At 37.2% G+C, this 15267-nt stretch overlaps 1 protein-coding gene across 1 annotated transcript in view; it reads right to left on the bottom strand.

The window, feature by feature from the left end:
- Positions 1–15267, bottom strand: part of TFAP2D (transcription factor AP-2 delta) — an 83657-nt gene that overhangs the window by 55948 nt on the left and 12442 nt on the right. Inside the window, exons 4-5 of the mRNA XM_072638430.1 lie at positions 9670–9835; positions 9368–9486 (exon numbers count right to left, since the gene is read on the bottom strand). Coding sequence (XP_072494531.1) covers positions 9368–9486; positions 9670–9835 — 285 coding nt within the window. The remainder of the gene's footprint in view (positions 1–9367; positions 9487–9669; positions 9836–15267) is intronic.

Below are 15267 nucleotides of genomic sequence, written 5' to 3'. Positions count from 1 at the left end.
AGTGTTAGTGATGACAATGGTCCTCTGTTTTACTCCCCCCTCTACAACACTTTCATTTTAGTATGTTAACTCAGTTAAGGTAGGAACTTCAGAAACTGGAGGATGGGAGTGGGGGAGTTGAGATTTTTGGACAGTAGGATTTGTAGCATGCTTAAAATCTCATTAATCTTAATAGCTAACATTCATGTAATACATTGCTTTAAAAATATTTCATTTTATCCTTACAAACACTCTCAGTGGTAGGTATTCCCATTTTACGAATGAGAAAGATGAAGCCAACAGAAGTTGATTGTCCAGGGTCAAGTAGGAAGTATTTGAAGCCAGATTTTAATTCAGGTTTTCCTGAAGGCAGGTAACAAAGCTCTCTATCCTAGTGTACACCACTTAGATGCCTCACTAGCTGCCAAGTTATCCTAAATGCAACCCTGGAGTCCTTTACAATCTGGCTACTTTCTACCTTTGTAGTCTTTGCATACTTTTTTCCATATCACTTACTCTCCTGTCCAGTCACACTGGCCTACTTCCTGTTCCTTACCCACCGTGCTCTCTGTTCCTTTGCATTGGTTATCCCCTATTCCTGAAATGTACTTCCTCCTCATCTCCACCACTTAGAATCCTTGGTTGTCTCATTAGACCAACAAGCATTACCTTCTATGGAAAGCTTCCCTCCCCATTTCCTTAAATGCTAACGCTTTCTTCGCAAAATCTACCTTGTAGTCATTCCTTTAAAAGATATGTGATCTTTCCCATTAAACTCTTTATAAGTTCCTTGAGGAAATGCTCTGTTTCACTGCTGATCTTGTACCTGTAGCACCTACCATGGTTCTGGTTATGAAGAGGACACTTAATGCTTGTTGACTGATTGCAGCACCAGAAAGGATGCACTCATCAATGCTAAGGACATAACCAGCATTTGGAATACTAGTTACTATAGCAGAGGTGTCAAACACTAGGCCCTTGGGCCTCATCATGGTGCATAGCACTAAGGTGTGCTCTAGAATGAAATGTAATTGGGAACTACTTAACGAATAAAAAATAAAATAGAACATAGATGATGAGGTCTCCTAGCCATGATTTGGCCTGAAGAATTCTCATGTATTGTTCAGTGGTCCTCCTTTCTATTTGAGTTTATAGGCTATTAATATTATATATTTTTCCTCTTGGTATTGATAGCTGTGATATATTCAACATAAAACTTACAGTAAAGTCATTTTCTTAACTTGTAGAAATCTGAGAGGAAGGAGAGGCCTACTAGAAAATAATCTCAATTTTATGTCAAAAAATTTATTTTTTAAATCTGTTACTAGTTATCCTTTGTAAAGGAAATTTTTATGGAAATAAAGAAGGCCACATCCAATCAATGAGTGACATTTAGAGCATTAGCCTGGGGGGGAGTAGATAATATGCTGAAGCTGGAGATAGGAAGACCTCAGTTTAAAGTCTGATGTTCTTTTAAACTGAATCACTTAACCTTTCTGTGTTTTAATTTCTTCATCTGTAAAATGGGAATAGCGATTATCTGTTATACTTCTCTCACAGAATTATTGTGAGACTCAAATGAGATAGTTTTTAAAAAAATAATCATTTCAAAATAATTTAAGATAATTTTATAATAATCATTTTTAAATCTTAAAGTGCTACATGAGATATCAGCTATTGTTACTAAAATGTTCAGAGGAATGACACCTATTAATTTGCATAAACATAAATTTCCTGCCTCATTTAATTCAGATTCCATCCAATTTCTGATTTGGAGGAGAGAGAAAAGGTTTGAAGGCGTTGCCTTTTCTCTTTTTATAAGCTTAAACTCAGCTTAATGGGTAAGGCTTCTAAAACAGAGAAAACAGGGATGAATGACAGCTCTCCCTCCTCTGGATGTCTATGAACTGACAGACACTTTTCTTGACTGAAAGGGAAAATGACTGGGATTGACTAGTTGGATGCAGACCTGGAGAGGCCCACTGAACAAAGCAGTCTCTTTACCTTTCTGCTGAGCAAAAAGCCATTTAAAGCTCTCCTGGGTTTCCTGATGATAAAGTGTGATCCAGAATAAAGGCAGAGATTACATCTCAAGCACTAGCGTCTTCCTCTCCCCCTAGTTTTTCCCTTGATCAAATTCTGCAACCCAGAAATGCTAATATGCTGTCATCTAGAAATGCTATTTTAAAGTAATAATGGTAATGCCTGTCAGTTACTACTTCCTCCAAGAAGTTCTCCCTGATCACCCTTCCACCCTCATCCTAGATGAAAAATGACCTCTTCTTTCTCAAGTTCATTTCATGTGCCAGTTCCCAATGAGAAACCTTTCTTAATCCTTCCCCCAGCCCCTACCATGCTTGTGCCCCCAAATAACCATTCATTTATTTTGTATATATTCCATATATTTATGTGAATACATGTTCTCTTTCCTGATAGAATACAAACTCCTTGAAGGTATGGACTACTTCATGTTTGTCATTGTATACTCGATACTTAACTCAGTGCCCAACTCAGAATAGGCACTTAATAAATTCATGTTGATTGGCTCTCAAGTTTTTCTTATAGAACTTTTGGACATCTCCTTCGTCCCTTCTTATCTTAAGTGACACTAATTTAAACACATGTCTATTTCTCCCTTTTGACTTTTATTTTCTAAAGGGCAAGTACCCACTAAATTTTAGTTTTTTCATCTCCAGTATTTAGTACAATTACTTCTACATAATAGGCACTTAATAATGACTTCTGTTGCACTGGAATAATCCAGAAGTGGGGCAGCTAGGTGGTGCAGTGGTAGAATGTCAGGCCTGGAGTCAGGAGAATCTGAGTTCAAATTGGAGTTCAGACATTTCCTAGATGTGTGACCCTGGGCAAGTCACTTTACCCTTTTTGCCTCAGTTTCCTCATCTGTAAAATGAGCTGGAGAAGAAAATGACAAACCACTCCAATATCTTTGCCTAGAACTTAAATGGAGTCATAAAAACTCAGAACTGAAAACTGAGTGAACAAAAGAACATGTTGTGTTTGTCTGAGCGAAGGATTATAGCCAGTAGAAATTTATGCTTCAAAAACTGGGACTGGGGGTGGAGGTGTGGCAATTCATTGAAGGGTATACTTTCAGATCCTAGGGATGGGAGAGTTAGCTGAAGGCATGAGGAATTTAGTCTTTAATATAAGGAATCACTCAATTGACCAGTGTGTCTGACCTCTGATGAAAAAAAGTCATTCTAAATACAGACATATCCTTCCAGGAATGTGCTGGTAAATGTTTAACAATGGGCTCTCAGGGGAAAATGTATTTGTATCCTGTTTAAAAATTGAATCTGCCTTATTAACATTTTCTCCATCATTTGTTTAAGTCTCTACAGTCAACAAAGCAACAAATCGTGCCCTAATCTGTAGCATTTGTTACTTTTCCAGGTATACATCCTCACACTTACATTTTAACAATGGTCTGTACAGCTAGTTAGAGCTGACTGCAGCATACTCTTGGATATTTCCTGGGAGGCTGGGACTCAGGAAGAGGATTCTCTTTCAAACATTCTTTCATGGTTCACCCATCTCAGTGATGTGTATGTGTGTGTGTGTGTGTGTGTGTGTGTGTGTGTGTGTGTGTGTGTGAGCATGTCTATGTATATACGTATATTTTGGTAAACAAAGGCGTTCAGAAAGGGGAGAGTTACAGATGGAATGCCTGCTCATGAACTCACATTTTTAAAAACCACCAACTCAAAAAAAAGGACATCATATTAAAGCTGAAAGGGATCTCAGAAGTTATCTAGTTTAATCCCTTTTATTTTTTAAACAAATGAGAAAACTGAAAACCAAAGATGTTAAGTGAGTTGCTTAAGGTCACACTAGTAAGAGGAAGAATGGGAAATTGAATGCAAATCCCCTGAATGTAAATTCAGATGCTTTTTCTACTATACCAAGTCAGAGGTGGCAACTGCAGGCACTGACAGAGCAGAACTATAGTACATGAACACTATTATGCTATCACCAGAACCCAGATGTCATCGATGCTTTGAATGTTGGGGATGGAGAAGAGACACAAGTTTTCTGGACTGGGAGGGGTTGCTGAGTAGAGGGATTCAGGCTAAAGACCCCGATCAGTTCTGTTCAAGTGAGAGAATCAAGTACTTTTCCAGTCTCTTCCGTATTCCCTTAAAAAATTAATTAGAATAAAAAATTAAATGAAAAGTTAAAAGTTAAAAATTTGGATTTAAAAATTTAAAAATTAAACTTCTCCCAAGGTTCCAATTTTGAACTCTGCCAATATCTTAACTCTCTCTGTGTTACCTCTATCCCTGTATCTTTACAGTTGCTCTCTGGCCTTACTTTTGACTCTGGCACTACTTCCTGATATTTCAGTCTCTAGTTTGGAAAGGGTGAATCAGTGGAATACGATGGAGGAGGAAAGAGGTCAAATGACTAAAGTTTCAGGGTTACAGAAGGACAATCATTAAAAGTACTCTCTGCCCTGTTCCAGTGGTTAGAAGTATTTAAGTACTGTTTGCAGGATAGAATCAGTTTATCAACAAGGGAGGAAATGCTGTAGGACATAATAGTAAAAGAGGATTTCAGATGACTATAGATATTAGGACCCAGTGTCAGGCAATAGCTACTTAAAAAGTGTTTTTTAATTTATTGATTGATTATTCTCTCTGTTTTGATTCATTAATGTTTTCTATGAAGCTAACTAGTCTGCTTCATCAATTCATTTAAGTAACTTGATAATTTCATGAAATAAATAACTTAAACTAAAAATCCTATTACCAAAATCTACAAAGCAGATTTTACAAATTTTTCCTCCTTTTTAACCACATGTTTGGGCAGCCAGGTGGTACAGTGAATAGTGCAAATCAGAAAGTACTGAGTTCAAATCCTGCTTCAAGTACATATTAGTGGTGTGACCCTGGAGAAGTTACAACCTCTATCAGCCTCAGGTTCCTTCTCTGTAAAAATAAGGAAAATAATAGCTAACTAATAAGGCTGTGGCAAGGATCAAATAAAATATATGTAAAGCACTTGCAAATCTTAAACAAACACATACACCATCATTATTATTAATTATATATGTAGATTGTTAGGGTATATGTATAGATTTAAGCTAAGTGAGGATTAAATTAAACCCCCAATTCAACTGAATTTAACACTCAGATATTGAATTTAATCTGATAAAAATATTTGTTGATCACTGTACTAAGTATTTGGTAGATATAAAGATATAGCCTTTGGACTCAGTGTTTATTATGGCTTAGGAAGGGTTGTCCCAAAAATCTTAATACAGTTTAATCTACCAAAACTTAAAACTGCACTAATATTTTTGGAGTACCTTATTTTATAAAGATATTGTGAATTATTTTAATGCACTCCAAAAATGATTTAAAAGAACTTTCTGGGCACTTAAAAGTCCCTTAGGAAATAAATGCTACTGGAAAATATATTACTACTTGATAAAAATACCAATACAATAGAATTTAGTAATAAAGAATCCCACTTAATAGACACATTAAAAGTATATTTACTTATCTGACAAATTTTACAGCAAATGTGAAAGATGAAAAACATTAAAGTAAAGCTAATTATTATCTCAGCAACCAGAAAGGTTTTTAGGAACATTTGACATCATAGGGAAATGGGGATCTATCTTGCTTGGTACCAGTTTACAATTAAGTGATGCTTCCGCACACTTGTCCATCTATCTATCTATCTATCTATCTATCTATCTATCTATCTATCTATCTATCTATCTATCTCTCATCTATCTATCTCAAGAAATTGCTCTTCCAACAACAGATTTCCTAAGTGAATCAGTGCTGCTCTAATGGATTAGGACCAAGTTCGTATGAATTGAGTTTTGGGTTGGGGGACAGAGGTATTTGGACAGATGTGTGATTTCATTTGTACAGGGTCCTGCAATGAGATAATTCTCTTCACCAATGCAGATTAACATCTTCTCTGTAATTTTTATTCTTAAAGAGTTTTCTGGGCAATAGGAAGTTAAGTGACTTGCCCAGATCACACTGTCATTGTGTGCCAGAGGTGGGGCTTGAACTCAGCTCTTTCATACTCTCTCCACCATGCTTCCCAGCTTCAGTAAAGTAACAGTGAAGTGATAAAAGAGTGAGAAACTGAGTAAAATGATAAAAATTTTATTATTAATGAATTTGCATTAATAAAGTGCTTTGCTATTCTCTGGATTTAGTTTAATTAGATCAAATAGTGTCTCTTGCACATCCATGAGCTCTTCCACTTTACCATATAAAGTCTATTTTTATTATCCATGAACAAATATTATAATGCAATTCTGCCACAATAGCAAGGATAATAAAAATGTAGCAAATTTTGACCTAGGCAAGGTGGAGATGAGTTTACAATAAGCTTATGGAAGGACAAAAATAAGGATGGGGGCCAGGGAACAAGCCCAAAACAAGTGCTTAACAACTGTTCTCTATAAATTAAAATAGAACCATCCAGGTCTTAAAAACTAATATTCTTATATCTTGAATTTTGGCATCTTTCTAAATTTGGGCATGTGTGGATACTGGTCATAAGCTGAGAGATATTCAAGCAGTGCCAGTCTCATTACTGATCTCACCATTCCCTTGAATTTTTTAGATACTATGATTTTAAGGAGAGACAATCATAAGCAAGTCAAGATAATTTCAATAGCTATCTCTAGAAGTTATGTCTTTGGATGTCTTTAGCACTCAAATGATTCATCTGAAAATGGGTAATAATTATGAAAGTTTTAAATGGATAGAAATCAAACAGATACAATTTAAAGATATCTAATTTAGGTACTTCAGAAAGGAACTAGGTCTCAGTCACATAACACGGGAAGGATGACAATTCTGACTTCCTAGAAGATCAATAAATCATATCCATTCTACTGCTATCCTGTGTATATCCAAAGTCATATATAGGAATTTAAATTCTGTAAGCATAAAGTTAGACAGCTAGATGTTATAATGAATAGAGCACTGGACTTGGAAAAAGAAAGATCTGAGTTTAATTCTAGCTGTGTGACCCTGAGCAAGTCACTTAAACCTGTTTGCTTTAGGTTCCTCATCTGTAAAAGGAGCTGGAGAAGGAAATGGCAACCTAGAAAACCAGTGGTTTTCTTTGCCACGGATACCCCAAATGACTGAAAAACAGCAAGAAACCTAAGGTAGAAGGAGGGGCAGCTTCTTTGTCTGGAAAGAAGCAACACACTGTCACTATTAACTGAACCCCAACCCAGGTCATAAAAGATTCCAAAAGAACAGTCAACAAGAGTGAAGGATGTTTTTTCTTCTAATATGTTACCAAATTTTGGCCCATTTTTACTTGTCATCTCCTTGCTCTTCAAATGTTAGAGCATTTCCATTTTCCTAAAATGGCCCACAGGAAACATAAAGTGTGACCTTAAAAATAGGTGACTGCTTGTGGGGTATGATGAGAATAACAATTAAAAAAAGGTCCCCTCATTATCAGACATCTCCTCCACAATCCTGGTATACATGGCGAATGACAGCCTACTATTGTATCATGAAAATTTTCATTTGAATGGTGCCCCCTGAAGAGCACCCCCCTCAGCTTTAACACCTAAGACTTATTTGATAAGTAACTAAGAACAAACCTTACCCCAGGACATGAAATAGGAATCAAAGTATGCAACCTGAAGTACCTTGAAATGGTGGAAATGTGACAAAGGCAAAGGTCTGAATGTTAATTTTGTTTGGGATACAGGCCGATATTTCATAAATACAGCCTTAAAGAATATTTTTGTGTCATATCTATATAAATATCTCTATGTATATGTCTACATATATTTGTATGCATGCATCTATATATCTATACAGAGAGAGCTACACACATAATTATAAGAATAACTGTGGAATATCCCTTTGATGCCTAAGAGTAGCTGGGGGGGAGGGGGGTTTGTCATAGATGGCAACAAGAAGAAGGCCTGTTTCCGCTTCTCCTTTAATTTTGACCCTAGCCCCTCTTGCATAGCACTAACCTTTACCATTTCAGTGTCAGTATATATACACATACACAAAACATCATCTCTGAATGTACCAGTGTGTATATTCTTGATAGCAAAATATCCTAGTGGTTAAATCATCAAAGAAATGTGAAACATGGTTGTTCTTCAAGAGTTTCTTTTTACAAAGTATGATCACTATTGTTCGTTGCCATTCCAAAGAAGCCAAGGTGCTTTTTAAAAAGTGAATTTCGTGTGCTAACAATTAAAAGAATGTAAACAAGTGATTTGGGTGTTTTCCCCATCTACTCATTGCAATAAGAGGACTCAATAGCTACTTAACATATAAATAAAGGAGAAAAAAAAAGACTTCGCATTAGGTTTTGGGAAAAGACCTGTGCCACTATTATATCTTATACATTTTTGGTAATCTTTCTAGAGCGCAACATAGACCAAGAGTATGATATATTGTGCTAACTTGTTCTTTCAAACTCCAAAGCAGCACCAAGAGTAAGACACTTTTTTGTTTGTTTCTAATGGTCTCAATGATTTTTATGAGAAGGGAATAGATTATGATAATTGAATATAAAATAAGTTTTCTTTCTGCCCCATAGGAAGATGAAGATGATAGAAGATAAAAGATTGCTGCCCAGAAGGACCAGGGTAGTTATTGGGTGATGAAGTGAGGGCAAACTACTTGATTGCTATTATTATTTTTGCTTCTGCTTTCTCTGCCAAGAATGAAGATCTTTGGACTGGAAAAGAGAGAATAAAAGTAGTGGGTAATTGAAACCCAAGTAAAGTGATAGTAAGAAAGTTCCTTAACTGCCTTCAATGAATTCAAGTCACCAGGCCTCAACAAATTATATCTCAGGGCATTGAATGATTTGGCAGATGAGATTCTATAATTCTGTTACTGAATTCCATTAATTTAACACTTCTTATTTCCTTTTCCATAATGCCATAAAATTCAACTGTGCAGCAAGAGATGACTACTGAAATTTAAGAAAAATCTTTCTACAATGCACCTGATAATCCTTTAGAAGGCATTACTTTAACCATGTGGATTGCTTACTTGTAATGAAAATAATTTAAAATTAGTTTTATCTAAGCTATCAAATAAACAGTGATAAATCTACAACCGAAAGAATTATTTTGGGAGCTCAGTATACACTGACCTTTTAATGACTTCTCTCCTCCCCCCATTCCCTTTACTGACTGAAAGAAAACTTTAGCCCTAAATGGGAAATCCACCCCAATTACAGTTAAAGGACAATGGGATATAGAATTAAATGGCACTCAAAATTGACAGTAAAACAACCAAAAAGACACAAAAATGTATAATAACATGTTACCAAAAAATGTCAACCACTTATGTCTCCAGAGAACACCATTAACTTTCAGGACCAAAAATCCTACCTTCTACTAAGGAAGTTAGGAGGGTGACATTAGCTGCTTTTCTTCTTCCTGCTGGCAGATTCAAGCCCAACCTGTCCAGTTTTTCTCTCAAGCATCTTCCCCCATTCTTGGATTTTGCTCTGTCAGGAAACAAAACAAAACTAATATCTGGAAACTCACCTGAGTTAATCCACAGAAAGAACTGATTACAAATAATTTCATTTGGGAAGGAATCTCACCCAGCAGGTGTTCATAAAGTAGAGGTGTAAAATGAGCAGATAGGACTGAAGACCCTGAATACCACAAAAAAAGCTTTGTCTTACCTTCTCAAAATACCTCCCAGGAGGGAAGCATTGAGGCATTCAGGAGGTGAGAGGCGCCTCTTGACCTCTGCTATGGTCACTTTGTATTTGGAAGTGGAACTCAGTAGTGACAAGCGACCAGGGACAGAACAAAACAAGTCTGTGGGGTTAACCACACAAGTGCCACCTTGGAAAGAAAGAAAGGGAAAAAAAAGATATCCATATATTAGTGTCAAAGTGAAGCACACATGAGTGACATGCAGATTTTTTGTTAGTTGCACCGGAGGTCATAGGTGCAAGTTACATTGTTCATTTTTAACAAAATTAACATCCCAAGAACTCAGTGGACCAGAAAGGACTCTTTTCTCTCATTCTATACTTGCAAAACTTTCAAATTTTTAAAAATTAAAACCCCAACAGTCCCCTAGTTGATTTTAGCTCTCTTTCTCTGTCTATGACTAGATAATGAGTAAGTATACACCTTATTGCCCTTCACCTTTGCCGTTCCTCCAGTAGGGAGATACCATCTCCCAATTCTGAGCATTTTCACCTTCATTACCTCCTGGTTTCTTTGAGTTCCTTCAAGTGTCAGCTAAAGTCCTACCTTAGTTAAAAAATCTTTCCCAGTCATTTTTAATCTTAGTGCCTTCCAGCCTTGACTATTCACCCTCCATATATCTTGCATTTACTTTGATTCTGAATTGCTTATTTCCTGTTGTGTGCCCCTTTAGACTATATGTTTCCCTGAGGTAGCTGATGGCTCAGTGGATTCTGGACCTGGAACAAGGAAGATGAGTTCAAATCATCTCAGGAGTTTACTAGTTTTGTGACCCAGGGCAAGTCACCTAACCTCAGTTTCCTTGGCTATAAAAGGGGGATAATAATAGCACCTACCTGAGAGGGTTGTTGTGAGACCCAAATGAGATAATATATTTATAAAAAAGTCTGACACATAGTGTGTGTTCATCCTTCATTGCCAAAGAAGACCATGCCATCAGAGAAATGGTGAAATGACTTGCACTTGACTTTGTTTTGAGTGAGGGAGGGCTGTGCAGGTCACCAGCCTCACTTCTCCTCCAGAGCCATCTGAATCCATTGACCAGATATTCATCAGGATGACTGGAGATGACCCAGGATGAGGCAGTTGGGGTTAAGTGACTTGCCTAAAGTCACCCAGCTAGTGAGTGTCAAGTGTCTGAGGTGGGATTTGAACTCAGGTCCTCCTGACTCCCGCATTGGTGCTCTATCCACTGCACCACCTAGTTGCCCCAACGTGTCTTCTTCAGCAATGAAGGATGAGCACACACTGACACACAGTAGGCTTTACATAAATGTTTGTTTATTCCTTTCCTCCTTGAAAGCAGCATTTTGTTTTTGCTTTTTTTTTTTATTCCCAGCATTCAGTACATACCTCACACATAGTAGGAGCATAACAAGTGCTAGTGGGATCACTGACCTACCTCCCACCCTCTTCAGTTCTTTAAAGCTATAGTTCTCTTAAGGAATCAATTGCCCATTTTCAGGCACAACGCTCATGAAAATTCTGTAAATCTACTTGCAAGCTGGCACACACACGCACACACTTGCGGTGGCAAAAATAAGAGAGAGACTGTAGTAACTCATTCTAAACACTGTCCAAGGAATCTCCTTGGATTTGAACCCCATTTCTTTCAAGGTTTACAAAGCCTGCTCTTTAACTTAGCTTTTCTTTGGCCACAGACAACAATCCCTAGCCCCTGACAAACGTCCAGCAGACTGTGTGAGAGGGCAAAGCTTTGTGCCCTTACCACTATAATTCTATCCTTATCACACACCCAACATTGGAAGGTTAAGGTGAAGGTGGGGCTAGCAAAGAAAAAAAATCTGAATGCTTGGACCATTTCTGGGATTCTTGGTTATCCTAATCACAAATTTACAAAGTAAAATGTTGTCACCTGAGATCAGAGCTTAGGGATTCCTTCTCGGATTCAAATTCTGCATGTAAGATCCTGACGAAGTGTCTGGATCCAGGGATCAGTGAGGTTCTTAACACACTACAACCCCTTTCTTAGATGGACAGGAGGAAGGATAGAGAAGCCAGATAAAAGAATAAGATGGAGAAGAGAAAGAGAAGCATTGCAGCAGATAGCAAAAATAACAGATTTATGACTGAAAGAGCCCTTAGCTGTCATTCAGTCCAACTCGTCTCAATTTATGCAAGATGCCCAGACAGTTTATGTGATTTGACTAAGGTCAGAGATTATAAGTTTCTGGGCTGGCATTTGAAACAGAGTCCTCAAAATCCTAAAACTGGGTTCTTTTCACTACCGTCTCTCTCTTCCCAACCTTTCACAATAATATGCATGAGTAAGTGAATGAGGATGTAAGGATTAGACTTGTAGGGGGTTGAGCACGTAGAAAAGAGCATGAAAAGGGACTTGTAGACCAGAGAATCACCCCTATCTGGGGCAGAGAAATTGTATTAACAGGGAGGAATCAAATCCTGAAGCTCTTAAAGATTGTATTTTCAGAGATTCATACATAAGTATCCTGGGCCCTGTCCTCCCTCTCAGTTTCCTTGAAAAGGATGGCACTTAAAGAATCGTTAGGGACAAGGACTAGGAGAATGACAGTAGAGAGGGCTAGCTGGGTGCAGTGGATACGGAGAGGGTCTGTAGGTGCACCAGAGGGACCTACTGCAACCTTCTCTTCAGGCCAAAGTGCTGTTATTTCCTCTTCAAAGAAATGAACCTACACACCCTGTTTCAGGATCATATATGGAGATCTGCCCTTAGTTCCCAAACTTAGATTAGTCTTCGATTCAAAGACTAATTTAGAATCCAACATTAGGAATAATGCAATGATTTTTCTATCTGCTTGCCTGACTTGAAGAAGTCTTCAATCCTTTCTCTATAATACATTCTTCCCCAAAAAGGAGGGAAATTGTTCCAAAATTCCTTGGAGAGAAGTTCGTTCTTTAAGTCTTTACTCTGCACTCTCACTCAATCCTATAGAATCCTATACACTTGTTTCTATAGAACAATAAATGCATTTTATGGACCTAATTTTTTAAGTGATACCAGAGACAAAGCAAAAAAAAAAAAAGATTAAACTCATTCTCTGGCATTGTCTTTATAATCATCCTTGGATATGAATACTTAGTTATTAAATGAACCGGTCTTGCAGTTTTAAAAATCTAATAATCTTAAAACCACAAATATAATCTTCCTCTTGTCTCTCTCCAGTGCTGTTTGCCTACCTTTTTCTCCTCTTTTCTCTCTCACCCTTATCTCTTCCCTTTCTCTCCCCTAAACTTCCCTCTCCTCTCTTTTCCATCTTCTCTCTCCTTTCTCCTTTCTTCACGGACCCTTATCTTCCTACTTTCGCTTTCTCCTTTCCTTTCCTTTCCTTTCCTTTCCTTTCCTTTCCTTTCCTTTCCTTTCCTTTCCTTTCCTTTCCTTTCCTTTCCTTTCCTTTCCTTTCCTTTCCTTTCCTTTCCTTTCCTTTCCTTTCCTTTCCTTTCCATACCATATTAATAAAAATACCTGATAATTACATAATGCTTTACAATTTGTAAATCGATTTACATGCATCACACAATTTTACACATCAATAGAAACACAGCTCAAGTGCATATGTACAGGAAAATATAGGCACACACCCTTCTTCATTTTCTTTCAAGCTTACATGTATGTGCAGAGATGTGAACTCAACTAATAACAAGACTGCTCCTGTTAAGTTTGATGTGGGTTGGGGGAGGATAAATTTCTATGAAACTTGCCCAGCTACCATCTAAAAAAGGAGATTTCAGTCTCAAACATTTCCTCCAAATTTCTTTGAGGTATTAGTACAATTTTGGAAAAGTCAAATAGTTCTCATCTCTCCATTCAAATGAAAAAATACGTGTGTGCGTGTGTGTGTGTGTGTGTGTGTGTGTAAAGAGTTCATATTTCTACTAGAAATTTACTTTGTTGGGCATCCTGAACTCTGTTAAATAAAATCCTACTACCTGGCAAGTGTGTCGCTATGCTTGCAAAAGCTAACATTTCACAAATCTCTATAATATGTGTTTACCTATTCCTTAAAAAGGATACAGTGACAACTTCAGGTTGCCTGCTATTAGTTCATTCAGTTTTAGCTCAGCAAGTATTTATTAAATATTTGTTATGTGCTAGACCCTGTGTTAGGTCCTGGAGATGAAAGACAAAACTAATTCCATCCCAATAGAAGCTTACATTTTACTTCATTGTAAGCTAGTACTTTTTGGGCGGGCTGTATGGGCTATATATTTGTGTTAAGATTATACTTTTATGCACACATATATTGCCTGAGGATTTACTTTGTATTCAGGATTAGCATCAACTTGAGTTTCTTTTCTTTTATTTTTTTAATGTCTCAGCATCTTTAAAGGGAATTCCTGTTGCTTTGATACTTGGCACTCTTTCAGTCTTTGGGGATCTCTCCTACCCCCACTGAAGATTTGGCAACTTGTAGAGTTTGCAGCAACATAGAGAATCTGAAATCTCTCCTTCCAGCAATTTTTAGGGTGCTAGAAGAAAATAGCTTGTTGGTTTCCTTAAAACAAAACAAAACAAAAAAACAAAACAAAACAAAAAACCTTGTGTTAAGGCTTGTTAATATCCGGAATACCTGGGCTAGGAGGAGTTCTTCCTAAAAGGGAGTCTAAAGCAATCATTTGCAGATCAGTGCTTACACACCCAACACAATTCACAAATCCTGACTCACCAGCAGTATATGTAGCTGAGTTCCTTGATGGAAAAAAGTATCTTCTGGGTGTATACAATAATTCTTTCTGAAAGCATAATAAATAGGGACTAGACCTGTGAATTCATTAATATAGGGAACTCCAAGGTGAGGAATTCCCTCTACCATTTCATGCTGGCATTGGTATCTGCAGTTTCCAGAGTACTGAGGGGTTAAGTCAATTGCCCAGGGTCAGGATCCAATATTTTAGAAGTAGGATCTGAAACAATGTTTTTCTGGCTTTGAGTCCTGCTCTCTATTATTCCTCCACACTGGTTCTTCTAAAAAGACCATACATAGACATATAGTGGATCTCATTGCATTCTCTAATACACAACAGTGCTAAACTGTATAGTGAACTGGAACATAGGTAGGAACAGGAAATCATACATTTATGGATGGAAGGGAACTTAGAGATCATATATTTCAACTGTCCCAATACATAGGAGAGGCAAAGCGGTATAGGACACGGGAACGATCACTTGGACTTGTAATTAAAGGTTCTTTTAATTCTGGCTCTGCCGCATTTTAGCCAAGCATGTCATTTAAACTCTCGGAGACTCAGTTTCCTCATATGTAAAGCCGAAATAATAGGATTTGCATTACCTACTACACAGTCCCGGACTTGTTTCAAGGAAAGCACTGTCAACTGTAAAGTGATATGCAAATGTGAGTTATCATACCTTTATAATAACTACTCACGTTTATTTAGTGCTTTAATATTTTTAAATTGCTTTACTTGCAATCCTGTGAGACAGTGTGCTATTTGCATTTATAAGAAATGCAAAGAGACTAAAAAGGGGTTATTTCATACTGAGGGAAGTCATAAAAAATAATCTCTTCCAACTCTCTCACTTTTTCACATGAGAAAACTGT

Source organism: Notamacropus eugenii, chromosome 2 (genome assembly GCF_028372415.1).
Source record: "Notamacropus eugenii isolate mMacEug1 chromosome 2, mMacEug1.pri_v2, whole genome shotgun sequence".
Classification (NCBI taxonomy): domain Eukaryota; kingdom Metazoa; phylum Chordata; class Mammalia; order Diprotodontia; family Macropodidae; genus Notamacropus; species Notamacropus eugenii.
The sequence above is the reverse complement of the archived record's forward strand: the minus strand, read 5'-3'. Positions and strand labels throughout refer to the sequence as shown.